This window comes from Sus scrofa, chromosome 14, assembly GCF_000003025.6.
Source record: "Sus scrofa isolate TJ Tabasco breed Duroc chromosome 14, Sscrofa11.1, whole genome shotgun sequence".
NCBI classification, from domain to species: Eukaryota; Metazoa; Chordata; class Mammalia; order Artiodactyla; family Suidae; genus Sus; species Sus scrofa.
In genome coordinates, this window is record NC_010456.5 from 73,609,503 (window position 1) to 73,636,597 (window position 27,095).

The 27,095-nt window shown below is 53.7% G+C and overlaps 1 protein-coding gene across 1 annotated transcript in view; it reads left to right on the top strand.

Annotated features, from left to right (window-relative positions):
- The window catches only part of ADAMTS14 (ADAM metallopeptidase with thrombospondin type 1 motif 14), a 92,100-nt gene that overhangs the window by 44,345 nt on the left and 20,660 nt on the right, over positions 1-27,095 (top strand). The window contains 10 exon segments of the mRNA XM_013990433.2: positions 10,294-10,377; positions 11,312-11,459; positions 13,642-13,747; positions 15,415-15,558; positions 16,201-16,333; positions 17,721-17,834; positions 20,584-20,732; positions 22,302-22,477; positions 25,903-26,036; positions 26,392-26,515. Of these exon segments, the coding sequence (XP_013845887.2) occupies positions 10,294-10,377; positions 11,312-11,459; positions 13,642-13,747; positions 15,415-15,558; positions 16,201-16,333; positions 17,721-17,834; positions 20,584-20,732; positions 22,302-22,477; positions 25,903-26,036; positions 26,392-26,515 (1,312 nt within the window).

Consider the following 27,095-nt stretch of genomic DNA (forward strand, 5'->3'; position numbering starts at 1 on the left):
TATGGCTGAGTGGTGTTCCATTGTGTATATGTACCACATCTTCTTAATCCATTCGTCTCTGATGGAGATTTAGGTTGTTTCCATGTCTTGGCTATGTGAGTAGTGCTGCAGTGAACATACAGGTGCATGTGTCTTTGAATTGTAGTTTTATCCTGATATATGCCCAGGGGTGGGATTGCTGGATCAATTCTATTTTTAGTTTTCCATAGTGTTTGTACTACTTTGCGTTCCCACCAACAATGTAGGAAAGTTCCCTTTTCGCCACACCCTCTTCAGCATTTGTTATGTATGGACTTATTAATGATGGCTATTCTGACGGGTGTGAGGTGGTACCTCATTGTAATTTTGATTTGCATTTCTCTAATAATTAGTGATGTTGAGCATGTGCTGTGTGCCAACTGTCCATTCATATGTCTTCTTTGGAGAAATGTCTATTTCTCCCATTTTTTGATTGGGTGATTTGTTTTTTTGCTGTTAGTTATATGAGTTGTTTGTGTATTTTGGAGATTAAACCCTTGTTGGCTGCATCATTTGCAATATTTTCTCCCATTCTGTAGGTTGTCTTTTTGTTTTTTCTTATGGTTTCCTTTGCTGTGCAAAAGCTTTTAAATTTGATTAGGTCCCATTTGTTTATTTTTGTTTTGGGGAGACTGAAGATCATGGTTCTTAACTGGGGGCAGTTTTGCTCCCCAGGGGACATTTGGGGAGGGGTTGGAGATTGTATTTTGGTGGTCACAGCTGGAGGGGTGGGGTGCTACTGGCATCCAATGGGAGGAGGCCAGGGATGCTGCCAAACATCCTCTAGTGCACGGGATGCCCCCACAAGAGAGAACCAGCAGTGTCGGGGTACCAGTCGCAGCCAGGTTTGAGCTCCGCCCTAAGATGTTAGCTCAGTTGCCACATGCAAGCGAGCCCACTGGGTAGAGAACAGCGCTTCCCACAAAGGCCCAGGGCTGGGGCTCCTGGCAGGAGAGACATGAGAAAGAGGAGCCCTCCCACAGGTGTCCAGAGAGCCTTCAGGTTCACAGAGGACTCTTGCATCCAGCTTCTCACTCCACAGGTATGGAACATGCTGGAAGTCAGACTTCTCAAGTTTCTGGGGTGATCTGATAGGCCATTCCTCAGCCCCCAAAGTGGGAAATGGCAGTTCGAAACTAACAGATGCTCTTGATTGAGCCCAGGCTGAGTTCCAGACCCTGGAACAGGGCATCAGCCTCCCCTTCTGTCCTCAGGCTCCATGTGCTCAGAGGAAGTCTGGCCCAAGGCAAGAGCACGTGCTGAGCTCAGGTTTCTGGGCCTCCTCCCAGCCTCTCTTCACACACATGCAGGCCGTCCTGGGCCATAACGGCTCCTGCACTTTGGAAACATGTTGTGAGAGATAAATGTTGAGCATTGTGGACTCATGAAAGGGACTCTGTTGGGCTGGGAGGTCTGGCCCCATGCATTTTGGAACCAGCCTACACAAACCATCTGAGCATGAGGGGTTCCCAGGAGGACTGCGCAGTCCAGCCTGCAAGCTCTGGGCACCCCGGAGATAGCCACACCTGAAGAGGTGAGCCTGTTAGAATGCAGCTTAAAGTGTCAGCCTGGAGCCCGCATAGCCCATGATCATGAACCTGTAGGGACGAGATGGAGCATCTGAGCTTGTGGCAACTGAGAAGAAACCAGGAGATCCAGTGCCCTCCTGCCACTGCCCAGAGAGCAGCCTCGGCCTCAGACTCACTGGTGACCCCATAGGCAGGGCCTGCCAATGTGGCATATGAGTCAGCATGGTGCCCTGGTGAGGCCTCAGTGTCCCAGCGGAGGGGAGACCAGGGACCCCAGGCTGCAGGCAGCATTTATTGCTGACATACATCCACATGCGTGTGCATAGTACACGTGTCCACACATGAGCATGTCCATAGGCATACATCTAGTCCCCGATGTGTGTCACATGGATACCTGCACACGTACACACACAGATCAGTTCACACATGTGAGTAATCTCATACTTTGCATATTTCATGAAATCTAAGACCCCATCAAATGTTAGATGCTACATTATTTTATGTAATTGGGAAAGAAAAAAAATGTTACCAGTTAAACTCTGATATGAGGGTCTTTTTTTTGGTTTTTTTTTTTTTGTCTTTTTAGGGCTACACCTGAGGCATACGGAGGTTCCCAGGCTAGGGGTTGAATCGGAGCTGTAGCTACCAACTTACGCCAGAGCCACAGCAACGTGGAATCCGAGCCACGTCTGAGACCTACACCGCAGTTCATGGCAATCCTGGATCCTTAACCCAATGAGCAAGGCCAGGGATCAGACTTGCATCCTCATGGATACTAATTGGGTTTGTGAACCGCTGACCACGATGGGAACTCCTGATTTTTTTTTTTAACCATTTGACGTTTGTTTTTGTATTTATTGGAAGAGCTCTTTAGCTTATTTAGTCTTGGATTTTGAACTTATGTTGCTCTTTGTGTACACAGATGTGACAGCATGGGGATGTGAGTTATTTCTATAACTTCCCCATATTCAGAATATTCCTTATCCAAGTTGGTTTCCACATAGAGCCATCAAAGTCTGCTTTTCCACACAGGATTGTCCCCTGTGCCACCAGGACCATGGGTGACAATGCAGGAATGCTCCACTCTTCCTCAGGGATGTCACCCAAGCCACAGACACCCATTCTGCAGGCTTCCATGTGGTGCCTTCTTGATCCTACAGAAAGGTGCCAAGGGAGGTTTTCAGACAACCACGCCTCACATGCCTTCCTCAATCTCTAAACAGTTCAGTGCTTGGAATGTCAAGGGGTCGCAGTGTCCTCTGCAGCCACCGGCAATAGCACAAGGTTCTGGCCTGCACAGGCAGTGGCGGCACACTTGAAGGGCCACCTGGCTGCCTGCGACCATACCTGGGGGGAAGGAAAAGCATCCTGGTCTCATGAGATGCAGGGCACATTGGAGCACCCAGTTGGCAGGGTCATCGAACACCCTGTTGCTAGGAGGGTCAAGGCTTTGGGGACAGTAGGGCGGGCACTAGGGCCCAGGAATGGAGATAGGCGGAGACATCATTAGCCATTCCCCTGCTTTCAAGCAGTGCTGTCCCCCTTCTGTTCAGGTTCCGAGGCACTGAGTGACCGGGGGAGGCACACAAGGAGAGGCTGGACTTGAGCTCGATGGTGGTTGCCATCCCCAGGCAAGCGCCTGCATCACTTTGAGCCTGTTTTTCTGGCCACGAGAAGAGGGATAAGTTACTGTGCCCCTTGGAGGGACGGCTGAGTCTAGAGCTGGGGCAGTGTCTCGTAGTGCCAGAAAGTAAGGAAGGGCTCCCTCCGGCCCCCTCAAAAAAACCCCAAGCCCCAAATGATGTGGGAGTGTGTTAAAGGGACGCAGGAACCAACCCAAAGCTCCCAATGGCCAAAGCTGGGACAATTTGAGCAATAAAATAAATAATGAGGTATTGAATTTTAACCCAAAGTATAAAATAAATATTCATAAGTCCATACTGATAAATGAATGATTGAATAAATAAATAAATGGGGAAGAAACCAATCAGTGCAGAAGATTTTCAGATAACCGATGTGGATCCCCCGCCCTCAAGGAGGTGGATTTTGACTCCCACTCCTGAAGTGTGGCTTGCATAGTGACTTCATTCTAAAGATTAGAGCATGGAGTTCCCATAATGGCGCAACAGAAACAAATCTGACTGGGAACCATGAGGTTGTGGGTTCGATCCTTGGCCTTGCTCAGTGGGTTAACGATCCGGTTTCTGTGAGCTGTGGTGTAGGTTGCAGATGTGGCTTGGATCCTGCGTTGCTGTGGCTCTGGTGTAGGCCAGCAGCTGTAGCTCCGATTAGACCCCTAGCCTGGGAACCTCCATATGCCATAGGCGCGGCACTAAAAAGACAAAAAAAAAAAAAAAAAAAAAAAAGGCAGAGCATGGAAGGGGGTGGGGGGAGGAGAACTTTACCATGGAGAGACCTGGAAGGTGGCCTCTCTGTAGGGGATCAAGTCAACATCACCTGTGATGTCATGTTGGTAGCACGCCCCCTTGACACGATGTGTGCTGAGAAGGGAGCTCACCTCTGTGTCTTCCTCCCTAAAGCCATAACCTCATTATAACCATGGGAAAAACATCAGGCACCCCCAAATTGAAAGGCAATCTGCAGAATACTTGACCCATTTTCCTTGAAACTGCTTAGGTCATTAAAAACCAGGAAAGTCTGAGAGATGTCAGAGAGAAATAGCTTGGGCAGTGGAAGGACATAAGATGACAAAATGTGACGTGTGGCCCAGATGGGATCCTGGAAGCAAAAAAAGGATATTATCCCTAAACTAGGGAAATCTGAAAAAACGTGGGCTTTTGTAAGTAAATAATGTGTCACTATTGGTTCATATGCTGTGACAAACACTAATGGGAGCTGCTAATATCAGGGAGCTCTGTACCATCCTTGCAGCTTTTCTGAAAATCTAAAGCTATTCTAAAATTAATAGTACATTGGAGTTCCCACTGTGGTGCAGCAGGTTAAGATCCAGTGTTATCTCTGTGGTCGCGTGGGTTTGATCCCCAGCCTGGCACAGCAGTTAAGGATCAAGTGTTGCCGCAGCTGTGGCGTAGGTTGCAGCTGTGGCTTGGATTCGATCCCTGGCCTGGGAACTTCCATCTGCCATGGGTGTGTCCAAAAAACCAAAAAAAAAAAAAAATTGAAAGTATATTGATTGAAAAGGAAAGAAGGGCTATGACTCCCTCTCAGGCAGGTTACTAGGAGGGTTTGGTGAGGTGATGCTGGGAGGTGAGGGCTATGCCATCTTAGGTGGTGGTTAGTGCCCTGTCCTGTTTGAGCATGGGGTAGGCTTAAGACCCCAGGGTCTAGCTTTCTCAGCACTGACGCTCCCCCTGGAGCCCTACTGATCCTGGCTGCCAGGCAGTGGGTGGACATTCTGCTATGCAGTCCCTCGGAAGCACAGCTCCCTAGCAGTGAGGGAACTTGGGGTTGCTGGGGACCACTCTCTGCTGCCCCCAACCTTGTCCCTGCCCTGCCAAGGAGGAGCCCATCCCAGCTTGTCCAGAAGCCTGAGCATTTCTGCCAAAGGTGCCCTGAGTCTGACCTTCCCTTTTTGCAGGCAAACAGATTCAGAGCTCCCACCTCATTCTTCCTGCCCCCTGGACTTGACCACAAGGCCCCTGGGAGGCCTGGCCATGCAGGGTTACAGAAGAATAGGAAAAAAGTCCTTTCCACAATTCTTTAGCTGGCTACGCTGCTGGGGTTTTTTTGGTTTGTTTGTTTGTTTTTTGTCTTTTTAGGGCCACACCCACGGCATATGGAGGTTCCCCGGTTGGGGGTCGGGTCAGAGCTGTAGCTACTGGCCTACACCACAGCCACAGCAACGCCAGATCCTTAACCCACTGATCAAGGCCAGGGATTGAACCTGCATCCTCATGGATACTAGTCAGATTCTTTCCCCTGAGCCACGACGGGAACTCCCCATGCTGCTGTTTACTGGATGTGGAAGACCACTTCCCTCATCTTCTCTTCTGGGCCAGAGGAAGCCCACCCCAGCCAGCCTGCCGCAGAAGCTGGTTCTGGGGAGCAGCTGTGTGTGGTGCCTTAGAGTCACAGAGATCTGAGTTCAAATTCAGGCTTGCCCACTTTCTAGCTGTGTGGCCTTGGGCAAGTTACTTAACCTCTCTGAGCCTCGGGTTTCTCACACATGAAGCAGGGATAATTCCTCTTTCCATAGGATTTCATGAGGTTATATCCAAGCCCTGAGCACAGTGCCTGACACACATAGGTGTTCAAGGACTAGCTGCTCACCCTCCAGCCCCAGGCCCCTCTAGCCATCCTCTCCCTTCTGCTATTGTGTCTCCCCTTGGCCAGAGTCCTGACCTTCACCTGTTTTTCTGGTGGGTCCACAGCCAGTGGCCATCCCAGGGCAGTATGTTAAGTGGAACCCTATCCTGGGGTCTTGGCAGATGACCTTGAACTTGGCTGAGGTTGGGAAGCCCGCTCAGAGGTGTGTCTTGCAACAGTCCCACTTGTGCCCTCAACCACAGGAAGCAATTCCTGATCTCCCCTGAGCGGGCTCGCTGGCCTCACCGCTGGCCTTTGGGAGGCAGCTGTAAAGGGCAGAGACTGACAGAGCCCGGCCAGAGCCCATCAGGGAGCCACCCGTGTGTGTTCCAGAGGGCTGCGGTCCTGGGCCTCCCGGGCAGTCGCACCTCCTTGCTGGGGTTCCAGCACCAGCTCAGGGTTGTGGGTCAACCCATGTGCCCTCAGAGCCTGCTGGACATGGCAGCCTGTCCAGCCACCTCCTCGGCCTGTGCAGAGTATCAGGGGGGCTCCAGCTGCACCAAAGCTGCTGAAGTCCCTACTCAAGGGACCATGGGTGTATGCAGCTGAACGCACCAGGGCCCAGGGAACCTGGAATGGCAGGGCAAGCCCCAGTTTGGAGGGTAGAGGAATAAGGGAGAAAATTTAACGACTTTATTTTCATTATCCTTATTTAATATAAGACCAAGACTCTTTTGTTACTGAACCTGGCTCCTATCACAGCCTCAAAACTATTCATTCATTCTTGCCCTTAGGCGGTCTTTGGAGGATCATTTTTCATCTTCCTTTCCTGCAGAGCCTTTCATGTGGTCTGTGAGACTAGCTCAGTTTTCTTTTACTTGATAATGTCTTCATTTCATCATGGTTCTTTTTTTTTTTTTTCTCTTTTTAGGGCTGCACCCATGGCACATGGGAGTTCCCAGGCTAGGGGTCTAATCGGAGCTGTAGCCTCCAGCCTACGCCACAGCCACAGCAACACCGGATCCGAACCTCGTCTGCAACCCACACCACAGCTCACAGCAACGCCGGACCCTTAACCTGGTCAGCAGGGCCAGGGACTAAACCCAAGTCCTCCTGGACCCTATGGTGGGTTCTTAACCTGCTGGGCCACAGCAGGATCTCCCTCATCCTGGTTCTTAAAAGATGGTTTGCCAAGCCCAGGATTCGCCGTTGATGAGAGTTTCTTTGTCTTGGTGCTTTGCTGCCGTTACTTTGGTGTCTCATTATGACTGAAGACTTCCTCCCAGCCCAGCGGCCCTTCCTTGGTGAGCGCTCTGTCTTCTCTCCTGCTGCCTGTAACACCTTGTCTTTGACCGACCTCAGCCTGGAGAGAAGTCCCTGGGAGATGGTGGTCGCCCCCTGTCTCCAGAAACGGAGCCGATGTGCTCCATGAGGCTTCAAGAGGGAGACTTGAGGCCAGTGGGGGTGGGGGGGCAGTGGACAGAAAGGCTGAATGGGGCTCAGGGCACAGAGAACTTTCTCGCAGCCGAGAGCACCCTGGTGCTGGAGGGGTGCTGGCATAGGCTGGCGAGAAACTCGTTATTACGTGAGGGCGTGGCCTCAGTTCCCTTGATGGCCTGTGACCCTGGAGCTCTCTCGGTGGCTCCACACGATGCCTGCCTTCCTTTCCTCTGCAACACGCCTCTGCCCATTTCCTCAGAAGTGTCAGCAAGCTTCTCAGTCAAGGGTCATTCCGCCTCCTCCAGCGAGACCTGCCTGAGCCCTCCTTCCCTCACGCACCATCCTCTTTGCCCCCAGCCCCTCTGCTGGGGCATGCAGGGTCTGTGCTGCAGAGCCTGGCACACCAGTCACCAGAAGCCTTTGTTCTCTGGGTTCTTTTAGAGCACCGAGTGGTCCCCCCAGACGGCATGCCCCTTTCTGCTTGTTCAGTATTTGCATTCAGGCCGGTTACCTGGGAGTTGGTGTCAGAAGGCCTCCCTCCACCCCCTCCCTGTAGAGGACCCTTGCTCAGAGTGCAGCAGCCCCCTCCCCACCGTGAGGACCTCTCAGTGTCCTGGACTGGAGATGTGATGTCAGGGCAGGTGTCACCACAGGCCTTGATGAGTGGGTTTGGCCGGCTGAGTGTGGGACAGAAATGAGCAATGTGGCAGGATTCTGGCAGCAATCTGCCTGGCCCACTGTGGAGAGGGATGAGGGCAGGAAGGTGATGGCCTTGGGTCCTCCAGATGCCCAGAGGCTCTGCGGTTGCCCCACCTGTGTATCCCGGTGACCGCCCCCTTCCCCTGCCCTGGGGTCCCTGGTGGGTTTACATGTGCACAGACGAGGCTGTGTGGAGCATGCGTCTCTTGTGGCCCCCCCTCCTTGGTCTGCACTTAGAAGGCACAGCAGCGAACTCTGAAACACTGGATGCACCCTTGTGCAGAAGGTACCCGTGTTGGAGGGGCTGAGACATTGGGTTGTTTCAGTCAACTGCAGATTGAGCATCATTTCAGTGGGTCAGCACAGAGTCTTTCAGTTCGAATTGTGTGTGCTCTTCTAGGACAAGTCAGGGGAGGGCCGGTGGAAAAGGAAATCGTCTTTTTACGCCTTTGAGCACGTTGCTCCCACATCTTTGCTCCCGAAGAGGAGGGAAAAGGGAGGTGCCCCCACCCATTGGACTTTCCATTGTTACACGCGGTCGGAGATGGAGGCCCTGCTGTCCCACAGCAAGCACTGATCTCTGGTCTCAACTGGGTCCACACATGGGTGCCAGGCAGGCCCTCAGGGAAAGCCTGATGTGGCTGCTCTAAAGCCTGCGCGCTCATGAGTCGGGGACAGCTGCCAGTTCTGGGAGAATGGGCTGGGGCTCCATGCTTCATGTGACTTCTATTGTCGTAGTTCTGCACCCACAACCTGGCTCTGTCCTGGCCGTCAGCACCTCCTGGCCTTCCCCTCCCCATGGAACTCTCCTATATAGGGCTGGCCACACGGTTCCTCCGCATCTGGTTGACAGCCGCCCTTTTGCAGGTTGTAGGCTAGTTCATTGGCTTATGAGTGGAAGGGCGTGGAGAGGTGATGTGGGGCGAACAGGGTCACGCATGGGTGTCCATCCCAGCTCCCGGGAAGCCCTGTGGGCAGGAGTCAGAGGCTGGGTTCCCCTTCTGCCTCCATCACTGATGGTGCCCGTGGTCCTCTCTCATGGTTCCCAGATGTTGAATTGGCATGAAACTTCCATGTGTTGGCCCTACTGCAGCCATTAGGATCACCATTCTACAGAACAGGGGTTCGAAGGAGTTACCCGATGTCCTTGTAAGGGGCAGTGCTGGGATTTGAACACAGGACTCTGGTTCCTGGCAGCTGCATTGCTGAGTCCTGACACTCGCTCGCTGAGCATGTCATTTCTCCTTCAGACAAGTCGCTTCTCCCTGGGGTTTTAGCCAACAAGGTGGGTAGTTACCTAAGTGATAGCCCATCACGAGTACACATTAGAGGTGATGCTCTTAAATCCACAGAATGACGTTTTATGAATGAAGAAAACTGCAAATGGTATATTCAGTGTGATTTCAATTTTGCAAAATCATATACACACACTCAGTAGGAAGCCATATTAAATGGGTTTATTATATATATGGCAGATATATCATAGGTGACTTAATTTTTCTCTTTTACTTTTAGAAAAGACTTTTCAAAGCTGTTATAGTAAAACTGTTTTATATTCAGGAATAAAAACATTTCAAACAAACAAACAAAAAAAGCCGAAATCCAGTGGGGTGTCCTTGGGGGTGGACAGGCAGAAGGCAGTGTCCATCTGTCATGGACATTGTTCCGGGACTTCCTATACAGGGGGGTGGGTGGGGCTGCATTCTTTGATGAACTGTGCCAGGACTGGCCCACAGGTCCCTGGGCCTGTGGGAGAAGGAACTATCCAATGTGGTGCTCCTCTCCTCGAACTTGACCGTGCCCAAGAATCACCAGGGATCTTGTTTAAACTTGGCTCCTGACTCAGGGGATGGGCCCAAGACTCTTCATTTTTTCATGAGCTCTAAGTGGTGCTGATGCTGCTGGTCCAAGGCCTTAGAGCACTTCCCCTCCACTCCACCCCCGGACTTGCTCTGGAGGCGTGCCGTAGCACCACAGGGCAGACAAATGATTCCAGGGGCAAGTGGAAAGGCACATGGGGCTGTGAGGGCGGTGGCCCAAGCTGGGTGACATTTCTGGAAGGACCCTTCAGAGATGTGGAAAGACAGGACACTGTCCGAGTTGCTGGGTTTGAGACCAGGCCCCCTCCCGCTTTGGCTTTGTGGCGAGAGCTCAGAGTTGGAATTCTGCGAGCCAAGACTTGCATCCCAGCTCTGCAGCATGTCAGCTCAGTGTCCTTGGGCAGGTCATCCTGCCTCCATCGGCCTCAGTTTCTTCATCTGTCAAGTGGGTAGGATAGGAATGCCTGCCAGATGAGGCCACGGGAAGGATGAAGGAGGATTGCGGGTCAGGTGCCTGGCAGGCACTTCTCCCGACACGGCACACGTCTCTCTTCTTGCAGGTGAATGAGATTTACCACGATGAGTCCCTGGGGGTCCACATCAACATCGCTCTCGTCCGCTTAATCATGGTTGGCTACCGACAGGTAAATCCCCTTGTCAGCAGGCAGAGTTTGGGGCGAGAAGGGGTGTGGGGCCAGCACCTCAGACCAGTTAGAGTGTTGGGGAGGGGACAGCGTCTAGGAAACATTTTATCTCCAGAACCAGAATCAGGAGATCATTAGAATTGAGACTTTGGCTCAGTGGGTTACAATCCCAACTAGTATCTCTGAGGATGCGATTTGATCCCTGGCCTCGCTCTGTGGGTTATGGATCTGGTGTTGCCATGAGCTGCGGTGTAGGCAACTGCTGACCCTCGGATCTGGCGTTGCTACATCTGTGGTGTAGGCCTGCAACTGCAGCTCTGATTGGACCCCTAGCCTGGGAACTTGCATATGCTAGGTGCGGCCCTAAAAAGACAAAAACAAAAAACAAAAAAACCCAAGAATTGAGGCTTCAGTGTCAGAGGCATCTGGAGTTGGTAAGTGGGGATCATGAATCCCCCCCCAATCAGATAAACAGACAATCTTCAATCCGTATAGTTGGAAGTCCCTCTCCCTGAATTGATGAGGAAAGTAGGGCTTCGAAGGTAGCAGCAACTGAGACAAGTCCTTCTAGGTTGGGCCCTGGGGTCCTGGGCTTTGTTACTCATTCTCCTATAAAAGGCAGTAAAAACAGGACTTTCCTCGGGGGCTACCATGAAGATGAAGTGTGACAATAAACAGAGGAGATGCTCAGAATGGTACCTGCCTCATGGGTTAGTTGAGGGATTAGAGATGTGTGCTGCGTTCTCAGCAGACAGGTGTCCCAGCACAGAGCTTGGCACAGGAACATTCCCCTAAAGCAGGATGAGGCTGTGTTCCACCAGCAGCTGGGGTCACGACTGTGGTGACACAGCCGTCCGAGGGCCTCGGTGTCCCCTGCCAGTAGGAGTGGAGCACCGGGTGCTCTGACCAGCCACTCCATCCTCTGGCCCCACAGTCCCTGAACCTGATCGAGCGCGGGAACCCCTCTCGCAGCCTGGAGCAGGTGTGTCGCTGGGCGCACTCTCAGCAGCGCCAGGACCCTGGCCATGCGGAGCACCACGACCATGTCATCTTCCTCACCCGGCAGGACTTTGGGCCCTCAGGTAGGCAAGGTGCTATATTTGCTGGGGCCAGGTGTGTTCAGCTGCAGGGCAGAGGCCAAGGCTATCTCTGTGGCTACTGCAGGAGGATTTGAGGGGCCAGTTTTCTGTCAGCAAAGAGATCTATGGGGCTTTGGAGACAGAACCGGTTGCCAGACAGGTGGGCAAGCTTTGGAATGATTTCTCAGGGACCAGGGGAAGTGAAGGGGTCCCCAGTCTGGTCCCTGCTGCCTTAGTTGAGCCTGTGACTCAGGCCCTGGGCCCTGTGCCTCCCATCCCAGAGCCTGGCTGCTCAAAAACCTCAGTGATCTTTAGGATGCATCTGCCCTCATGGTAGGTACCCTTCTGTCCTCATCACAGGCCATGGGCCACCTAGGGCGGGGCTGGCATGAACTTGGAAAAGGTAGGCCCTGCTCCACCCCCAGATCCTCACCTCTCCAGCCCAGTGAGCCAAGCTTGCTCATCCCCAGGATTCTCCCAGCTGTGGAAGGAGGGAAATAGTATTTGCCTTCCTCCATCCCCGGGCTGCTAAAATGGCCAGGCGATGCATGCAGCGTCTGTGATGGAATATGCTAAAAGTGCTCTGCAAACACCGGAAGTTTGATCCACCCCAGTTTTCTGTTTAGGGAAACCATTGCGCAGAGTGGAGAGGCTTGCCCAGACCCCACAGCGGAGAGGAGATAGAACTGAAACTCAGGCTGGGTCTCCAGGCTCCAAGTCGAGGGCTTTCTAGTATTTCTCTTTTTCTTTCTTTTCTTTTTTCTTTTTCATTTTTTTGTCTTTTTGCAAACTCACCCACGGCATATGGAAGTTCCCAGGCTAGGGGTCAAATCAGAGCTGCGGCTGCCGGCCACAGCCACAGCCACAGCCGCAGCAACGCAAGATCGAGCCGAATCTGCAACCTACACCACAGCTCATGGCAACACCAGATCCTTAACGCACTGAGCGAGGCCAGGGATCGAACCCGTATCCTCATGGATACTTGTCGGGTTTGTTAACTGCTGAGCCACGACGGGAATTCCATCTAGTATTTTCTGGTTTGGTGCTGGATGTGAGTCAGCCAGCTACACCTGTTCCAAAAGAGCTGCTTGTCTGAATCCCAAATGTGGGCTTGTATGTACACAGATCTGCACACACACAGGTACAGACACACACATGTCTAGATATATGCATACTCATGCACAGACATATATGTACACACACATGCTCACAGAGGCACTGCACACAAGACACATGTACACACAAACACATCACACATACACGTGTGTACTTGATGGCTGTCTGGAGCACATCTCAGACCTCCAGGACAACCTCCCAAACCATCTCCAGTTAGAGGGCATTTCCACAGTTTGAGGACAGGGACTAGCTATCTGGTCGGCCCCAAGTCTGGGGCAGGGAGCACTCTCTACGCTCGCCACTTCCTTGGAGGTCTTCCCCAGCCCAACTGCCCTCCCAGCCGATCACTGGGCCCTGGGGAGGCTGGGAGGCAGCCCCCTTAGAAGCTGCATAGTCAATACTGACTTTGCTGTGGCTGCCACGTGCTGCACCCTGCACTGCCTGAGGCCAACACAGCTGTTGGCACCTTACTGTTTTCTCCCTGCCCCCTGGGGTGGCTCACCTGTCCTCCAGGCCCAGCTCTAGGCCCCCGTAAGTCATTCCCGGTCCCCCTCAACCCCTTCCTTCCCGTCACCCCCACACCCCCTTCTGTGCTCCTTGAACCCTGGCCCTGCGGGCCCACACCCAGCTGACCTCCTTAACCCCTAGTCTCCCTGCTAAGCCACCTGCCCCAGCATGTGGATGTGTGACAGGATGGGAGTGTAGGCTTATTCCTGATGCCTCTGTTGTCCCCACTGTGTCTCACGCAATGCCACCTGCTACCCACATAGTTGTGTTTGGAGCTTGTTTGTTGACTGACCCACTGGCTGGCTGACCGGCTGGGGGCAGAGGGTACAGGCGGAGGGCCCACTGCCCAGTTTAGAGGAGGGACTGACAGGTGCAGGGAAGCTACAGGACAAGCAGGAAGGGGTTCAGCCTTAGGATGTGGGGGCAGCATGGCCTGGGTGCTATACCATGGGGGTTATATCACAAGGATGCTACCCCCCAGCAGTGACCGGGTCCAGACAGGTCAAGTCCTTCCTCACCTGTGCATGACCTCTGTCTGGCTTCTCTTCCCTCCCCCCGGCAGGGTATGCACCTGTCACTGGCATGTGCCACCCCTTGAGAAGCTGTGCCCTCAACCACGAGGACGGCTTCTCCTCGGCCTTCGTGGTGGCCCACGAGACCGGCCACGTGTAAGTGACACTGGGAAGGTGGGCTTTGCCTTGAGCTCCAAGGAGGTCTGTGGATGTGGGAGGCTTTGTCCAAGTTCCCAGGAGATGCCAGAGGAGCTGCCCTGAGGGGGAGGGGGCCCCAGGGCCCAGAAAGCAATTCTGGGCCTGCCTTGAGCCCAGCCCCCAAATCTCAGGGCCATGGGGGACTAGATGTGGCCCCGCCTTTGGCAGGTTAGTGGCAGTATCCCCTCCTAGGGAATGCCCTGCTCCCTGGGTGGTCTCTATCCCTCTGTCACAGAAATAGCTCGGGGCCCTCACTGGTGCTCAGTGCCCTGGAGCGCTGGCCTGTGTCCATCATAAACAGGCACGCTTGGACCCAGGCCTCGGGCCAGGCTGGCAGCTGGCTTGCATGATCCTCAGGCCTGGGTTTGGCTTCAAGCATATTCATTCATTCATTCAACCAGTATTTTCTTGAGCATCTTCCCTGTGCCAGGCCCTACTCTAGAAATGGGGCTGCAGCGGAGAGCGGGACAGAGAATCGTGCGAGGTGCTACGTGCTGGGAGAACACAAGCCTCCACCCAAAGTTTCCAATTCCGATGGTGACCTGCCTATATCACAGTCCCACTTCCTGGCTTTGCTCATCCATAAGGGCAGAGTGAGGACATGCCTCCCAGCTCGCCCCATCCTCAGCCTGCGCGCAGAGTGAGGGCTGTTTTCTGTAGCTGGAAGGACGTGGAAGGGAGAGGAGTGGGCCTCCCTCCCTCAGTCTGTCCCTCTCTGCATCTGCCCCTCACTGGCGGGCAGCGCCTCCTCTTGGGGATCCCCCGCCTTCAACACAGAGGTGGTCGACACAGGGAAACTGCTGAGATCCCCTCCCACCCTGGAAGCCAATGATTTCACATATTCTGGAGCCAGGAGTGTGTCTCCCTATATGTGTGTTGTGGGGGGGGCAGGGAGTGTCCACTCTTCCCTGACAGAGGCCCTCCCTGTGCAGTGACAAGGTCAAGCCTAGAGGCCTATGTGTCTGTCTAGCGGTCAAGGCCAGATGCAGCCACCTGGAAGTGTTTAAGAATTTGGGCTTTGCTGTTAAATACTAACTATAAAGAGCAACTTTTACATTTAAACGCTCATCACGACAGGTGTGTACCACACGCAAAGCTCTGTGCTCGGTACCGTGGGGTCTAGGAGAGGCTAAAGAGGCTGGTGCCCAAGGGGGGGCGCAGTAAGCAAGGTCAGAGTGAACAGAATGACCTCCTCCTTGGGTCTGGAGGGAAGCCAGTGCATGGCGTGCGAGTTGTTAAGGGAGTACAGGCAGCCCCTGCTGTGGGATGTCAGCCCACGGGCAGGGTGGCCAGGAAGGGTGTTCTGGGCCAGGAGTGGGGCAGCAGCTGACCTCAGAAGCTGTGAGCAACAGGAGGGCAGCATGAGCCCAGCCTCACTGGGGGGCAGGGCGGGGCCTCAGCTTCCATCCAGAGGGTGGCCCTCCCCGCTGCGTGCTAGGCTGGGAGAGAAAGAGCTGCCACACCCTGCTGGTTGGGATGTTTTAGCAGGATGTTTGGAACAGTCTGCAGCCTGGTCAGGGCAGGGTCTCTGGCCCACCTGCCCATCATCCCTGGGGAGGGGAGGTGGGGGGGCTTCCCAGGTGTGACTCAGGGCTCCCCTCTGTCCTTCTTCGCCCACCCACCAGGCTCGGCATGGAGCATGACGGTCAGGGGAACGGCTGTGCAGATGAGACCAGCCTGGGCAGTGTCATGGCACCCCTGGTGCAGGCCGCCTTCCACCGCTTCCACTGGTCCCGCTGCAGCAAGCTGGAGCTCAGCCGCTACCTCCCGTAGGTCACCTCCACCCTCTGGGCCGGACAGGGGAGCGTGTGCGGGCTGCCACTCCGTTCTGCCCAAGTCCCCTCCCTTCCCGACACCATCCCGCCCCTGACACACGCTCGATTTGATTTCGGGTCTGTGGGTCAGCTGCTGGGACTCCAGGGACGTGGAGGCCCAGGACGAGTGTTAGACTTGGGAGCTCCTGGCTGAGAAGGGGCACAGCGTGGGTTTGGGTGGGGCTGGCGCCTGCAGAGATACTATCACTAACCTCCCGCGGCAGCTGGCCAGGCCCAGCGTACGTCCTGCATGGTGAGCGGACGTGTCTGCCTCCCCTCAGTTGAGCTGACCCTGAATCCAGACCATGGTGTGTCCATCTAACATGAGCATTGGGGCCTGTGAGAAAGCCACAAGCTGAGTGCCTAACCCCAGTCCTGGGCGCCATGGCTCTAGAGCTCTCAGACGTGGAGTGAAAGCCGGGTGGCGCTCGGGACAGCCCATCCTCCCTGGGAAATGCAGCTCCTGGCACAGGGCAGTGGGGGCAGATTCCTACAGGCCTACCTTGCTTGGTAACCCCTCCACCCCTGCCCTGGGAAGGAAGAGAGAGCAGGAGGTTCCTGCCCCTGCCTGGCTCACCTCCCCGCCTCTGCCACCAGCTCCTACGACTGCCTCCTTGACGATCCCTTCGCACCCGCCTGGCCCCAGCCCCCGGAGCTGCCCGGCATTGACTACTCCATGGATGAGCAGTGCCGCTTCGACTTTGGCACTGGGTACCACACCTGCTCGGCGGTGAGTTCCCACTGCCTCTGCCAGCCAGGACACTGGGCCAGGTCCTCCTGGGACCCAGGCTGGTCCTTCATAGAGCACCTTCGCCCAGGCAGCCTGGCCGTGGGCCTGCAGGCTCTGTGTCAGCCACCATGGAGGGGGTAGCATCCCCTCCCCCACCCAGTCCCACCTGCAGGGGCACTGTGTGTGGTGGCCGCAGAAGGCTTGGGCCCTGGGAAAGATGGCAATGGAGAATAGAGAGGGTGGGCTGCTGATGGGATCCTGGGTGGGCTGGTCACCAGGGGAACTTGTCTGCCAGCCAGTCCATGTGTCAGATCAGGTGCTAGCCTGGGGGAGAAAGAACTGCCACACTCTGCTGTTGGGGTGTTTAGCAGGATGTTTGGAATAGACTTCTCACCCTGGTGAAGTTCTCCAGGGCCCTAAATGCCCTCTCTCCAGGGGGCCCAACTGCATGCCTCACCCCGCCTCCTGAGGAGACAGATACAAGGGAGCAGAGCCCAGTCTCTGCAGGACAGGACAAGAGAGAGCCTGGAGCCCAGTGATTGGCTAGAGCCACCCAGGAGAGAACTGAACAGGCACTAATCAGTGCCCAGGCCAAGGCTCAGAGAAGGGCACATCCCAGGGCAGGGAAGCTCTCTGAGGGGTCAGGCCTGGGTACCTTGAGTATCTCAAACCCCCATCCAGGAATGCAGCCCCCTACTCAGCTCTGCAGGACCAGAAAGCCCTGTGTGGCCACCTTGCCCTCTGCCCAGCCACAGCAGAACATCTGGTTGCTGCTTTGGGGATGGAGAAACAGCTGGAGTTTGGGCCTTCAGTGCCCAAATGCTGCATTTGTAGGACACTGCCTGGCGGGCAGGGGCTGTTAGGAGAGAAAGGGGGATGGAACTTCCTGGACAATCTGAAGCAAGGTTAACTACCCTCTGGCATGGCTGGGTGACATCAGAGGGAGGTGGGAATCCTGACCTTGTCTGGGGGCTGCAGGGTTTGGCTAGACTGGGCACCGCCCTCAAAGCCTCCCATATGCACAGGACTCAGGGGGCATCAGTGGACCCAAACCCTAGGCTCTGCCCAGTGACAGAGTGGCCTTTGCCAAGGCAGGGAGGGAGGCCTGGGGAGGGAGACAGAGGAATGTGGGCTGTGGCTGGCCCCTTCCTCGTGGTGCTCTGTTGGGAGTCTTGGGATGCTGGAGGTCACTGGCACTTGGGTGGGCTTGAGCTTATGGGCATGTGGGGCTTTGGGTGGATGGGCCCCTCCTGCCTCCCTTGCGGTGTTCTGGCCCCAGCGCCCCTACACCCTTCCCTCTCTCTGGCACCACCCTTTGTCTCCTGGATGACTTGTCAGAGCTAGAGAGCCAGACCAGCCCAGTGACCCCATTCCCCTTGTCACACAGCTCAGGACCTTTGAGGCATGCAAGCAGCTCTGGTGCAGCCACCCTGACAACCCATACTTCTGCAAGACCAAGAAGGGGCCCCCGCTGGACGGGACTGAGTGCGCGCCAGGCAAGGTACCTGCGGGCCCCAAGCTGCAGCAGGAGTGCCCTCCTGGGGTACAAACCCTGGGGAGCCCTCGCCTCCCTGCCAAGTGTGGATTTGAATGCATGGGGTGGGGGGCTGTGCCAGAGGACAGGAGGAAGCCTCCCGTGCACGCAGCTACGCGTGGATCCTCACGCCAACTCACACTCACACCCACACCTTCTCTCCCACCCTGCACCTCAGCTTCTACAGCGAGCAGAGTTCGGCCTCGTCTCATAGCCCATCATTGATAATGTTTGCTCCCATCTTACAGATGAGGAGATTGAGGCCCAGGCCGGTTAAGGAACTCGTGGAGGTCAGACAGAGGGTGATTAGCAGACAAGGGAAGGAGGGAAGACTCTGGGTGTCCCGCCTCCTCCTTCCACCCCGTCCACCCTGCTATTTCTCCCACACACGTGTTCTCGCCCCTTCCCCCCAAACACGCCCTCTCGTGTACTTCCAGGTGTGTGTTTGCACCCTCTTGTGTAGGCAGGTGGGGGACATGTGGCAGGATCTGAGACCCCTGAGCTGGGGTCTTAAACCCACCTCTGCTCTATTGCTGGCCCTGCCCCCTTCTCTGTGTAGTGACCTTGGGACATTCATCAACCCCAGCTGACCCCTGACCAAGTGTCCCTCCGCTTCTTGGGTTGTTGTGAAATTATGAGTCACGTCAAAGCAAAGGAGAGGAGTTCCCATCAAGGCTCAGTGGAAACGAATCTGACCAGTGTCCATGAAGACGCAGGTTCAATCCCTGGCCTCACTCAGTGGGTTAAGGATCCTGCCATTGTCATGAGCTGTGGTGTAGGTCACAACCACAGCTCCCATCCTGTGTTGCTTGCTGTGGCGTAGGCCAGGGGCTATAGCTCAATTTGACCCCTAGTCTGGGAATTTCCATATGCCGCAGGTGCAGCCCTAAAAAGATCAAAAAAAAAAAAAAAAAAGCAAAGAAGAGCAGCAGCTGGGAGCTCAGGCACAGATCTACCCCACCAGCCTGTCTCTGCCCTTCCTGCTCTGACTTCACCAGATTCCTCCCACTCACATCTGGCCCTTCACAGATAGATGGGGCTCCAAACCTGGCAGACTGTTATCCTGGAGCTGGGGGTATACCTGCTCCAAGTGTTTTCAGAGCCCCAGGCCCTCTCCTGTCACAATGAAACATAAGAGTCCATCAGTGGCTCTGGGTTTTGTCTGCATATTAGAACCATCTGGGGAGCTTTCAAAGTCCCTCCCCCGCCCGGAACAGGAAGTGACAGCAAATGAGCACAAGATGGCTCTTCCGTGTGATGGAATTGTTCCGAAACTGGATCGTGGTGGTTGCCAAATGCCGTACATTTATGAACAATCAATGAGTTGTATACTTGAACTGAGATATGGCATACAAAGTTCAGTTGACCCTTGAACAACACAGGTTTAAGCTGAGTGGGCCTATTTATATGCCGATTCTTTTTTTTTTTTTTCAATAGTAAATACCACCATACTACCAACCTGTGCTTGGTTGAATCTGCACATGTGGAACCTCAGATACAGGGGGCTGACTATAAGTTACATGAAGATTTTTTATTGTGCCCCAACCCCTGAGTCATTCAGTGGTCAACTTCATACCTGCTTTTTTTTTTTTTTTTTTTTTTTTTTTAAATACCACTTTTTAAAAAGTCCCTACCCCTAGAGAGTCTGACTCAGTTGGTCTGGGGTGAAGCCAAGGCACTGGGAATTTTAAAAGTTCTCCAAGTGACTCTAAGGCTGGGAACCACTGAGAGTCTCCACTGTACTTCTTATCTGTGGCCCTACGGGAAAAGGAAGGGAGTTAACTTTGGTTGAGCCCACCCTTGTGCCTGACTCTGTGCTCAGTGTTGTTGCTTTCAGTTCTTAGAACAGTCCCATTTAACAGGCAAGTACACTGAGGCTCCACGGGGTAAAACTATGCCAAAGCCACACACAGCTAGTAATGGAGGAGCTGGGATTCAAACCCAGGCCTCTGGGACTCGAGGCATATACTCCCTCCACTTCATGGACAGACCTCCCATGTAGCTGGCTTCCCTCCCTTGTACATACCTGCGTGGGGCCCCCTAGATAGTGATTTTGACGTACTGAGCCAAGATCAACTCTGGATAATGTGGGAAGATTGTGTCTTCTCTCCCTTATCAGCCCTTTGGTTCTCTTGGGGTGGAAAACCAGATAACTGCACAGTGATTAGCATCATGAGTAATACTGTCTGCCATTTCTGAAGGGCTGCGTGTGCCAGACGTTATCTCATTGAATGCTCATGGCAGCCCTGTGGGTAGATGCTGTTAGCGACATGGTACGGTTGAGGAATAGGCTCAGAAAGGGGAGCCCTTTGCTGAAGGTCACTCAGCTCAGGGAGAGGTAAGATTCTGTGTAACCCTGAAGTTTATGCCTTTTTTTTTTTTTTTTTTAACATCCACACCTGTGGCATATGGAAGTTCCCAGGCTAGGGTTCATATCGGAGCTGCTGCTGAGGTCTGTGCTGCCATTTGTGGCATTTCCAGATCCTTAACCCACTGAGAGAGGCCAAGGATCGAACCTGCATCCTTATGGACACTAGTTGGGTTCTTAACCCGCTGTGCCACAACGGGAACTCCCAAGACTTATGCTCTTAATGCCCCTTCTCTGGGCTCACCCACGGTACCCACCGGCTGTGCTGTGTGCTCTGTTGGGCACTCTCTGTGGAAGGCTAGGCAGCAGTGGCCCCAGGGTAATCTCACACCCTCTGCTCTTTCCCAGTGGTGCTTCAAAGGTCACTGCATCTGGAAGTCGCCAGAGCAGATGTATGGCCAAGATGGAGGCTGGAGCTCCTGGACCCATTTCGGGTCATGTTCACGGTCATGTGGAGGTGGAGTTCGATCCCGTAGCCGGAGCTGTGACAATCCCCCGTGAGTGCACTTGTCTGAGGTGGGCAGGGCAGGGGCCTAAGGGGCTTGGAGGGAAAGGCACTGGGGTACAGGGTACAAGGAAGAAGGTCTCCTGCAGGTGGCTGTGTATCCCAATGGATGAGGACCCCAGATTTTTTTTTGAGGGGGGGGCCAAATCACTTCCCACTGGGCCTGACATCTCCCGTTGGGTCCAAAGTAGGGACTCTCAAACTCTCTTCTGTATGCAGAAGATTCCACAGAGGGTCTGGGTGGGCCCATGTCTTGGCCAGTTTACCAAGCCCTCCTGTGACCCTCACCCTCCAACTAAACTTTGAGAAAACGCTGATCTAAATGTTCACTGGCCATGTCTTGGGAGGATAAACTCCCCTAGTCTGTTTCCTACCTCATGAAGCAAAACTCCCTTCAGTTTTTCTTAAATTACCTCTTTCTCATGTCAAATTCCCCCTCTCAGCACCCCTCACTCATATTTCGCATTCTAGGGGATTGGTCTATTTCTCCTTTTTATCCCCTCAGTGGGGATCCCCTCCCATGGTTTTGGAACCTCTGAACACCAGCTCTGCATGCCTCCATCTCCCGGGCTGAAGCAACGTGCTTAGAACAGCTTCCTGAGAGATGGGAGCTGGCCGGGGCTGGCCGTGTGGGGCACAGGGCTCCAGGAACCAGGGCTTTTGAACCCCTGGGGCAGGGCCTGGCCCCGCCCCTCGCAGCGCTGAGGGATGTGATGGGGCTGCGGAATGGCAGGGTCCTAGGATCACAGAAGCCTGGTGGTGGTCGTGGTCCACCCAGCATCCTGAGGAGTGGTCCTTCTTGGTCGGCTGTGTGCCTCCAGGGAGGGGAAGCTCCGTGCCTCCTGGAGCCGCCTGCTCCTGTGTCAGATGGATGGCTATACTGACCTTTTGCAAATAGGAGCTGAAATGAACTGCCTTGTCACTTTGACCTGTTGGGGGTCTGAAAGCCGAGTTAGAGGAAGACCCAGTGGTGTCCGCTCTGAAAAAAACCACCTTCCGGTCATGCTCAACCCCTTGATCAAAGCTCCCGTTTATTGATCTCCTCTGTAATAATAACTGTTTTTATTTTATGAGGCTTAGAGGAAATAATCTATGTACTCTCAGCCCCAGGTGCAGAGCAGTCTAAGCACTAATAAAGGACAGCTGCTGCTATAATCACTCCAGTGTATGGAGCACCTTCTCTGTGCCAGGTGGGGAGTGAGCATTTCTGTGCGTAAACCCATGTCATCCTCCCAGCATCTCTGAGCAGAGATCCAATCACCTCGTGCACTTGGCTCCTTTGCAGCCATAATCTTTTTTTTTGTTGTTTTTTTTTTTTTTTTTTTTGTCTTTTTAAGGCCACACCTGTGGCATATGGAGGTTCCCAAGCTAGGGATCTAATCCGAGCTGTAGCTGCTGGCCTACGCCACAGCCAGTAGCCTAAAAAGGGGCTCCACTAGCTAGAGAGGGACCCCCACTGTGAGGGCTGCTGAGCTCAGAGCCTTTTGGTCCCTTCAGGCATAAGCTAGGTGGGAAGCCTGGCCCTCCCCAGCCAGCATGGTCTCTCTGTGTCCACCCCCAGCCCAGCCTACGGAGGCCGCCTGTGCTCAGGGCCCACATTCCAGTATCAGGTCTGCAACAGCGAGGAGTGTCCGGGGCCCTACGAAGACTTCCGGGCCCAGCAGTGTGCCAAGCGCAACTCCTACTATGTCCACCAGAATGCCAAGCACAGCTGGGTCCCCTTCGAGCCTGACGACGGTGAGCCTGCCCTGCTCCCCACCCTCCCAACCCCTGCCATGTCCTTTAGCATCTGCTGGGTCCATGTCTTCCCAAGCAGGGCCTCCCACCCAGTGGAGGTGGAGGGACAGTGGTGGCACCAAAAGGGACATTCCAGTGGTGGGTTTGCCACATGCCTTGGTGCAGGCCTCTGCACTGTGCACCTTGGGGCTGCTGTCCTTATCAAAACCATCCTTGGGAGTCTCTGTCATGGCTCAGCTGTAAGAACCCAACTAGTATCCATGAGGATGTGGGGTTCAATCCCTGGCCTTTGCTCAGTGGGTTAAGGATCCATCATTGCTGTGAGCTGTGGGTTGCAGATGAGGCTCAGATCTGGTGTTGCAGTGACTATGGCTGTGGTGTAGGCCGGCAGCTGCAGCTCCGATTCGACCCCTAGCCTGGGAACCTCCATACGCTGCAGGTATGACCCTAAAAGGAAAATCAACAACAACAACAACAACAAAAACCACATCCTTGATTTGTGTGCTCTTGCTCTTTCCTGGCAGAAGGAGGGACATATCTTGAGCATGGGTTGCTTGGCCCAGAGGTGCCCCTGAGGCTGGCCGCAGTGCTGGCTGTCGGGGTTGGTGCCTTTCAGACCTGTCCTTACCTGTGTGGAAAAGGCCTGGATAGGTGCCCTGTGCTTTGCATAACCAGTGTCCTGAGATGCTCGGTCCTCTTACTCACCCCATCTTTAGGTTGTACTGATTGGGCTTCCATTTTAGCAGTTAATGAAAATGATTTGAAAGGCAGACCCATGGGAGCCTGTGGAGTCTTCCAACTGACCCCCTCCAGGCTATCCCGGGAGAGTCGCAGGCCTTGGGACCCACACAGAGGGTCTAAATTTGGGGGCCACACCAGTGCTGATCTGTCTTGGAGCGTGTCTAGTGATAGCTCTGGGAGGGGCAAGGAGAAGCCAGTACAGGCTAGGGGTCACACCATCTGAAAGCCTTCGGACTGGAAGGGCCCTTACCAGCCCTCTGAGCCTACCTCCCGGGGCCAGCCTCTCCACGGTCCCTCCATGGACTGGTGCTCCCCCTCCCCACCATCCAGCCCTTGGCCTCAGATGGCGTGATTACAATGACCTTTCCTCTTCCGAGTCCAGGGCCACTTCTTTCTTAGTAAGCATGGTTCCGAAGTGTCAGTTGCAAGACCCTCAGTTCTTCGGCTCACGTTTAGAATGACAGTCTTCAAGTTGGAGGGGACCCCAGAGGCCTGTGTATTGCCTGCCAGTACACAGACCCTTCTGGAACATGCTTGTAGGGGTGTCGTCCCCCTGCTTGGATTCTTCCCAGTCTGGGGGGCTCACCACTCCCTTGCCACTGTCAGCTGGCTCCCAGGACTTTCCAGAAACCCACCTGCCTGGGGTGTACTGGCCAGGGTCCTGTCTGTTTTCTGAAGGGTGTCAGCCCCTCACTCCTCAGCCTCTGGCCCAGGTCCACCAGGAATCTAGCTCCCTGTGCATGAAATCCAAAGTGATATTAGATGCTGTGGCTCTGAACTTGAATCCTGAGGGCTGGGGTGAAACGTCACCAGGTATCCTGGGAGCTCAGGGATGAGGAGCTGGGAACTAGATGGTTCCTTAGAAATTTTACTTTCAGGCGTTCCTGTCATGGCGCAGCAGAAATGAATCCAACTAGGAACCATGAGGTTGCGGGTTCAATCCCTGGCTTCGCTCAATGGGTGAAGGATCTGGTGTTGCTGTGAACTGTGGTGTAGGTCGCAGACATGGCTTGGATCCTGTGTTGCTGTGGCTGTGGTGCAGGCCAGCAGCTGTAGCTCCAATTCGCCCCCTAGCCTGGGAACTTCCATATGCCATGGGTGCAGCCCTAAAGAGCAAAAAAACAAGAAAAAAAAAAAAAAAGAAAAGAAAAGAAATTTTACTTTCAAAGCCTGGCAGATCCCACCAGAATCCACACCAGCTTCAGCAGCATGGGGTGGAAAGGAGCTGCAAGGCCAATGGGGCAGCTGGACTTGGGGTTTTCCCAGGACTTTTAGACAAATTCCAGGAAGTTAGCTGAGCCCCAACCTCCTTTTTTCCAAGAAACACAGCAAGTGTTTATATGTTCTCCGGAACCTATTTTTGCACGACGTCGGTAGCCCAGATAGAGAACATTTAATTGTTAGAACTAGAAAGGACCTCCTTCCTTCCCTCACTGCTGCTCCGTTTGCAAACCCAAACACAGATTTCTTACTGCTCTGCCTTCCTTATACACAGTCCTGTAAACTTTGCAAACGTGTGAAGATGCACCGTGCACGTGTGATGGGTGATGTGTATGTAGCGGTCAGGGCAGGACTCAAGCCTGACTGCCTGAGTTAGAATCCTGGCTCTGCCACTTGCTGTGTGGCTGTGGGGCCTTGAGCAAATTCCTTGACCTCTCTGGTCCTTGGTTTCTTCCTCTGTAATGCTAGAATCTGTTTCCTTGGGGGTATTGAGAGGTTTAAATTAGTGAAGTCACAAAAGAAGCATTTAAAGTTGTACCTCAAGAGTATATAAAGGGGAGAGAAATTAATTATCTCTGTTTTGTGCATATATTGGTGATTATTCAGATATTTCCTGTGATATAATTAGGGTAGTTACTTTTTGGGAAAGATTATGAGAGAACTCAATATTCAAAAGTAAGTATTATGTCTTATTCTAAGATCAAAGATGTTATAATTTTCATCACTTCTCTTTTGTAACATCCTTGAGAAAATTTCCTTTAATTATTGCATAAAATCAGGGTCTTGTTGATATTACCTTATTAGTGGTTTAAAATACCTCTTGTTGATATTACCTTATTAGTGGTCTAAAATACCTCCTCATATTACCTGTCACCCATAAATAATTGTGTAAATATCATTTAAAATAATCATTTATTAGAAAAATAAAGTCTTTTTAGAATATTTTTTTTAAAAAAGAGTGTATAAAGCGGGAGTTCTCGGGTGATCTAGTGGTTAGGACTCAGAGCATTCACTGCCACAGCCCGGGTTCAATCCCTAGTCTAGAAACTGAGATCCTGTGCCAACCTGCTGCATGCACAGCCAAAAATTAAGAAAAAATAAAAAAGAGTATATAAGGTTTCAAAAGTATCTGGTGCATAGGAAACGTTCCTTAAGAGTTGGCTTATTATTACTGTTGTTATTATTGTTTTATCATTTGATGTTTCTTAACAACATAGCTTGGTGTTTCACCGGATCAAGGATAATAAATAAGGAACTGAAGCTCAGAGAGGTCAGAGCCCAAGGTCTCATGGCTCCTAAGGGACCTGGCAGGGATTTTGAGCCTAGCTCCACACCTGGTACCACCACCCCCCTTACCCCCGTTTCCCAGGGCTGGCCCCCTGAGCTTCCTGCTTGAGCCATGTGCTAATGTCGCCCTAAGCCGGCCCACTTTCTCCAAGCCCAGCTGACCCCTTTCCCCACAGATGCTCAGAAGTGTGAGCTGATCTGCCAGTCAGAGGACACAGGGGACGTGGTCTTCATGAACCAGGTGGTCCACGACGGGACACGCTGCAGCTACCGGGACCCGTACAGTGTCTGCGCCCGTGGCGAGTGTGTGGTAGGTGCCCTGCTCCTGGCCACCCGCCGTCTGCCTGCCCCTTTGTCTGCTCCCTAGGAAGATAAGCGTTGTCTCACCTTCCCCACCATGACCCCCCTTGGCCCTCTGTGTGACCCTGGGCTGCTGGAAAGGGGTTATAGCCCAGGCCCATTCAGAGGGAGAGGCATGGCCGGGTTTAAGACCTTGCCATGTCACACGGCGAACTTGTAACAGCCCTGTCCAGGAATGCCTCTTGGGCTAGGGTTCTCTCATATCTGGGGCCTGGGGACCACGGAGGGAGCCCGGGGCTGCTGGCCTGGCAGGGGGGTGGGGTGGCATGGAAGCCTCCTCCCAATGATCCCATCTCTGCCTTCAGCCCGTCGGCTGTGACAAGGAGGTGGGGTCCATGAAGACAGATGACAAGTGTGGGGTCTGTGGTGGTGACAACTCCCACTGCAGGACTGTGAAGGGGACCCTGGGCAAGGCCTCCAAGCAGGCAGGTGAGCAGACTCGGGTTGGGGGAATAAGCAGGGGGTGCTGGGGTTCTGGCCCAGCCAGGGTCCCTAGAGCCTGAGCCAGCCCTTTGATGAGCCCTCCCTCCTTGAGCCAGTTACAGTTCAGGGTGGGGTGGGGGGCCCTGGAGCCTGTCTCAGACCTTCCCAGGCTGCCCCTGGCTGTGGTCCCCTCATCTTCCAGGTAGGCTGCACCTGCACTTGGGCCCAGGTGCTCAGAAGCCCTTCTACCCAGCACTGTGTTGTCACAGGAGTTCAGTCGTCTCTTCCCCCGGGGCTCTTAGTGGGAGTGAGAAGTCAGACAGGTCTGAAGATGTGGCCCAGACTGGACTGGTCTTCCTTTCCACTCTCTTCTCTCACTTTTTAAAAAACTATGGTGCTTCCTCCTTTGAATTCCTGGTACTTTTGAATTCCTTGACTTCCTTCCTCACCTCCAAACTGGCCACACTTGCTGTTGAAAAGGACCACATATTAGTCCTTTATACTTTAGTATGAACTAGATTCATTTCCCTTTTGGGAATGTTTCAGTTTTGCCTCATCTCACCTTTCCCTCTTGTTGGGGGGAAGT